The 5,984-nt window shown below is 45.9% G+C and overlaps 1 protein-coding gene across 2 annotated transcripts; it reads right to left on the bottom strand.

Moving 5' to 3' along the window:
• Positions 1–2,649: 2,649 nt before the first annotated feature.
• MID1IP1 (MID1 interacting protein 1) lies at positions 2,650–5,320 on the bottom strand. Of its 2 annotated transcripts, none has more exons than XM_030575999.1 (2): positions 4,954–5,320; positions 2,650–4,302 (listed from the first exon to the last, which is right to left on the bottom strand). In XM_030575999.1, the coding sequence occupies exon 2, from the start codon at positions 4,124–4,126 to the stop codon at positions 3,626–3,628; it is 501 nt and encodes a 166-aa protein (XP_030431859.1). In that variant the 5' UTR covers positions 4,127–4,302; positions 4,954–5,320; the 3' UTR covers positions 2,650–3,625. The 2 variants fall into 2 exon arrangements, with proteins under 2 accessions (XP_030431859.1, XP_030431868.1); XM_030576008.1 differs by lacking the exon at positions 4,954–5,320 and adding an exon at positions 4,607–4,938.
• Positions 5,321–5,984: the final 664 nt, after the last annotated feature.

Raw genomic sequence — 5,984 nt, 5'->3', positions numbered from 1 at the left:
CTTGTAGTAGTTGGTAGATAGCATGTATATAGAGTTGTAACCAGTTTGCAAAGTATGCGAAGGGCTTTGAGATTAATTATTACTCTACCAATATCTGAAATACAGTTTACTTGGTTTATTTTCTTATCATCAAAGGTGAGTTAAAAAATGCAACTACAGTACTTCACAAATTGTACCTCTTCTGATTTATATAGAACTACAGTAGTTGGGTTTTTTTAAACTTGCCTTTTCTTATAAGACATATCCTTGAAGAACAGTCCATTCACTACGCTGTTAGACTGCAGCATTGAGGGAGAAACTTCTTAAAGGCAGATCCTGTCCGTAGGCATCATTTAATCTGAAACCAGAATTGCTTTATTGGTACAAACCGATGGTTTATCTAGTCCAGTATCTAGTCTCCAGCATTTATAAATGCCTAATGCTTCAAAGGATGATACAATGCCCAATAATACAGCTAATTGTGCAACACTGTACAAGGGAGATTTCTTCCCAATCAGTTTATGGCATGAAGATTGACAAGTGGTGGACTTTGTAATTGTATCCTTGCTACTGAAATATCAGATGTTATGATTTATGTCATTTTAAAACATATTTTTCAACTAAGTGGTTTTCTTCAATAGCATGACAGCAACAAATTCCGTACTTTGGACTTTGCATTGAAAAAATATTCATTTTTATCTATTTTTAAATTCAAAGACTTTTTATTTCATTAAAGGTGCTCTTTTACTTAAATCATATAAATAAGTAAACAGAAGAACTTGAATGGCTTCTCTACAGTCCTTTGTATTATATACTCCTATATCACCTTAAGCTTTAAGGTTTACTCATATGGAAACTCTGTTCCTACTCCCAAATACCTCTAATAATTTTCATTATTCTCCCTCTGAACCTTTTCTATTTCTGTTGTATTTTTTTAGATGTGTCTAAAATTGAATGGAATATTCAAGATGAGACTATACTATACATTTACTAATGGATATTTTCTACTATCGTATTTGTGGTTTTGATCAGCACTATAAATTGAGTATAAACTACATCTTTACTGGGAGAGATTACAATTCAGAATTAGATACTTAAAATAATATCAGGGCCTGTCTTTTTCATAAGCAATTTTAAACAGTAGTGTTGTAGTCTTAAACTGGTTTATTTGATGCAGAACTAAATAAAGCAGAACAAGTTGTTCCTCCAAAAGTTCCAGGAGTACAGAACTTTAAAACCTAAAGCAAGACATCTTTTACCGCATGTTTATTGGGCTTTGTTCATTAATAGAAAGCCTTACCAGCTGTGAAATTAGGAATCCTTTGTAGTACTTCTCATTACCCCTGATATTTTTCTATGCACCACCCTACTGGGAAGTAAAATAGACTGACTGACAGTGTTACTAATGAGACACTGTTAGGTTAAAAAGCCAGTTATGTTTTTCAAGGTTTCCTCAGTTATGTCATTAATAAATACTTTGATTTATTAGGAACATAGGACTGGAAGGGACCTCCTAGTCCCCTGCTATACCAGTCATTAATCTTGTTCATAAACTTATCAAACTCCATCTTTCAAATGAATTGGGTTGTCTTCCCCGGACCCCGACTGCTCTTATTGGAAGGCTGTTTCAGAATCTCACTCCTCTGATGGTTAGAAACCACCTTCTAATTTCCAGTCTAAATTAGCACTAGAAGCACCAATGAACTTTAAAATATATTTCAATATTTAAACTGTTAACTTTTTTCACTTTACTCAACATGGACAATGAAACTGACACACTAGTATGTGTCTGGTTCTCATGCACTAGTACAATGTCACCGTGAGACATTGAGGAGTGTTGGGGAATTTTTAAATCTAAACAAAGGTCTGTTTTTGTTTGTGCTTTTTTTTTACTTTAATGAAAATACTATTCTATTACTTTTTTTTTAATGGGGTATGGGTACATGCTGCATGGCAGTGTCCTTTTAAGTGCATTAAGATATATACAAACTATTAGCCTTTCTGAGCATGAAAAATCTGAAAGTGATATTGTGCCTGAAGATTAAGTACATATTATCACTGAACATAAGCAGAAAAGCTGTAAACCCTATCTGTTTGTCATATGCACACATATATTGTAATCATAAGTATACTGTAATATTACTTAGGACTTATTCAAGGACAAGCCTTTACCAAACAATATATTGTATTATGTGCTACACCACCTAATGCTGCATATATATGGAAAGAGAGAGAGAGAACTAACTACAGGGCCTATTACTTCAGCAAATGGAAAAAAAACACAGAGAATAAAATCTATACAATTCTGGTAACATAGAGCTAGTAACCATTGATGTATATTCTCAAATACTTTAGTTTAAACAGGGATTGACCTTTATATTGGTATACATACATCCTGACAGACTATTCTTACTCCGCTTAACAGTTGAAGTAACTAAAAACATAGTGTGTAAGGTATATTTACTAGACCCATTTTTAGCAGTGTTGCATATGTTAGCTAGTCCTCACTAACAAATTACCCCTTTATATCCAGTGCCTTGTAACACAGCACTAGAAATACAGTTTTAAAATAATGTAGAGACAATTAATATATTTAGGTTGTGTATGTGAATAATTAGTATTTAATGCATGTAGAGAACAGGGATTATAACAAAAAAAGTTAAGCCAATCTTAGTCAATACATTTGCTTCTTTATTTTAGAATATACTCTACATCTGGATAAAAAAAAGTTTTAAATAAGCTTCAGTACATGTACAGTAATTGTACCCTTCATCCATCCAGCGATAGTGATGTGGCTTAGGAAACTGGCTCCGTCCTGGGTAACAAATGTAATTTTTACAACAGTTTTGTTATTTTCATTGGCTTCTTTTCAGCCTCATAACAGCCAGCTATACAGCCAGCACATACATGTACAAGTCATCATCAGTCTCCTTATTTAGAGGGGAACAATAACTGCTCACCCTGGAGAGAACATAAAATCAAACTAATAATGATTAATATACACCTTTCTCTGTTTGTGCGTTGGTAAAAAATAAGAGGACTGCAATTCTAAGAGCATGCAAAGAAATCTTACACATTATATACACGCCTTTTATTGTTATAAAAGTAGTGCAAAACAGGAAAGAAAGAATTGATGCAGTTTCCGCTAGGAGGACGGCCGCCTCCGCCACCACACGCTCTCAGTAACCGGCCTGGGCCACCCTCCGTCATTCCTTCTAAGCTCCCAGTCTAGGAAACTTGATACACACACGCCGCTTTGCTGCTGCTGCGTAGGCAAAGAGCCCCGCCGCCGTGCAGCTCGCAGCTGCTTGCACACCCGGGCAGGATGTGCCCGCCATGCGTCACGGTCCCGTCCCCCTCCCGCTTGAATTTCCACCCGCCCCAGCCACACACAAGTCTGCCCCTCCTCCACGGTCGCAGTCATTCATTCCCCCTCTGGCACACGCCCCCACCCACTTCCATTGTAACACACTCGCTTCCCCTCCATGCCCATCCCAGGCTCATCCCCTCCATTTGCACGCGCGCGGGCACACACACACACACACACTTCGTCCTCATGCGCGCTCCCCAGAGCCCCTCCCGCCGGCAGATAGGGACCCCTTGCTCGGCGGCACCCTCCCCCCCCCATGCCAAGCCCTGCCCTGGCTCAGTGCCCCCAGTTGCTGAAGCCGATCTCCTGCTTGTATCTGTTGGTGAGCACGTTGGCCTTGCGGGTGAGTTTGGAGAGCACCGTGTGGAGTCCGCTCAGGTGATAGTGGAATTGCTTCTCCAGATCCTCCTCCTCCACCGCGGCCTCCGGGAGGCCCCGGCTAATGTCCCCGCTCAGCTTGTCCTTCTTCCGGCTGGCCTCCTCGGCGCCCTGCTGCAGCACCCCCCACTCGATGTCGTTGCGGATGGACTTGAGCAGCAGGTAATGGCTGTACATGTCCCTGCGGGAGAAGAAGGCGCCGGCGTCCCCCGGCGACAGCTGGGGATCCCCTTCCCCGCAGCCGCCCCCTGAGTCCAGCTCCTCCAGCAGCAGCGGCACGTCCCGCAGCAGGCTGGGCACCATCACCGTCTGGTCCATGTTGTTGACGGCCCCGATGAAGCGGTTCATGGCGTTAAAGAGGGAGTGTTTCTGGCTGTAGGAGTCGCAGATCTGCATCATGTTGGCAGATGGGTGGGGTGCAATGCCAGTGATCACCAGGTGCCTGGGGAGCACGGACACAGCAGCCGGTTCCTTCTTCTGCTCCACCAAATTCCCTTGCAAGGGCCACCAGGAGCCAGGCCTTGTATCTCCAAAGCCTTCCCCACGCTTGCTCGCTGCAACGCTCGGGCGGTTTGCTGGAATAAAGGATAGATGGAGGGCATTTTGCGCCATGCGCTAACCCACAGTTAGCAGTACTTCCCCTTCCTACCCATAACCCTCTCCCAGAGCTTCACCTTTTTCTCTCCCTAGCCCTCAGCAAACTCCTTCCTCACCCCAGTCCCCTTCAGCTTCCCATTTTAATCCCAACCCCGCTCTGGGCTTTGCCTCCGCTCTTTCCTCTTAACTCCTATATCCGTGCACCCCTGCACCTTCCAACGCCAAGCCCTCCGTTCCCACTCCCCCATACCTCCCGACCTCTCTCTGCAAATCTTCTCTGACCTCAACCTCTCCTGGTGGCCCCCGGCCCAATATCTCGCGGCATCCTCTGTCAGAGCATCATCGCCAAAGCCAGCAGCTAAGGGAGGAAACCGAGCTCCTTTTCGATTTCTCAAAGATGCAAGAGCAACTTCTTCCAGTCCACACCCCATGAGGCTGGGGGATGGGAACTGCAAAGGGAGCGCCTCTGATGGCAGAAACACAACTCCTTGCAGCGTGAATAAATTAAAAGAGCCCCCTATGAGCGTGACACGGCCACAGATCCATGCAAGCCGCCTTGCGAGCTCCCACTGCCTTTCCCCCCATCACCCGCTCAGATCAGGAGGACGCCGCAGGCAGCTCACACCAACCAATGTCCTGTAGAGTCGAGCCTCACTGCCGGCTCCCTGGATCTGGCTTCTGCTGGTGACCCGGTGTCCGTGCGTCACAGTGTCCCGCTGCGGCCCGTAGCCCCGCTCCCATTCCAGGTGGTGAATTTATAGCGTGTATGGTAAAATAAGGTGTTCCCAAGTGCCACCCCCTTGCAGTGGAGCAAGATAAAGGCGGCTCTGAGTGACCGCGAGTAACACCGGCTCCTGATACAAGGGACTGGAAGGCGGCTCCGCCTCTCGCCTGACACCCATAAGGGGAGGGCGCAGCGCGCACCCGGAGGCAGAGCCTGCCAGAGCTAGTGGCTGCGGGAGCGAAGCTGGGCGGCCGAGGTACCAGCTCCTGCTACAGCGCACCCCACCCATCACTCTACATCCGGCCGGTGACTGGAAAGGAGCAGCTACACGGAGGTGCGCAACGCCCCTGGACCCGTTTGCGTCAGGGCCGAACTTGGTCCTGTTTCCTGCTGATCGGATTGGTTTGTTATCTATAGCCACATCCATCCATGCCTGTATATAGGGACCAATGGCTCCTGACTCAATCCCGTAGGAGTCAATGTGGCGAGCAGGACCCAGCGCGGAGTGGAATGTTGACTCTCTCGCTGAATCAGTTCCGCATCGGCCGGATAAGCAGTGCAAACAGTGGCAATGTAAGACCAGGAGGCAGAAACCTCGGGCAAGTGTCAGAGAGGTAGTTTCAGCAAGTACACCAAGCATCCCAGCAGGAGAGGTCTGGCATTCGAAAAAGAAAACTCCCTCTGGTTCCCAGAGGGAACCAATTTAATAGAGCCCAATCCTCCTCCTCCATGCTCACACAGGGATAGGGTGTAACATACCTTACGCCAGCTGCCACCAACCCACAGGAGGAAAACCCCTAACACAGTCAGCCCGGAATTCCTCGCCCAGTCAGTGGGAACACAGCATCCCCCAAACCATCCTAATCCTCCTGCTCTAACACAAATCAATCTTACTTCTCCCCAGACCCCTAAAGGCGGAAAATCCACCCACCTCAA

Source organism: Gopherus evgoodei, chromosome 1, assembly GCF_007399415.2.
Source record: "Gopherus evgoodei ecotype Sinaloan lineage chromosome 1, rGopEvg1_v1.p, whole genome shotgun sequence".
Classification (NCBI taxonomy): Eukaryota; Metazoa; Chordata; order Testudines; family Testudinidae; genus Gopherus; species Gopherus evgoodei.
The sequence above is the reverse complement of the archived record's forward strand: the minus strand, read 5'-3'. Positions and strand labels throughout refer to the sequence as shown.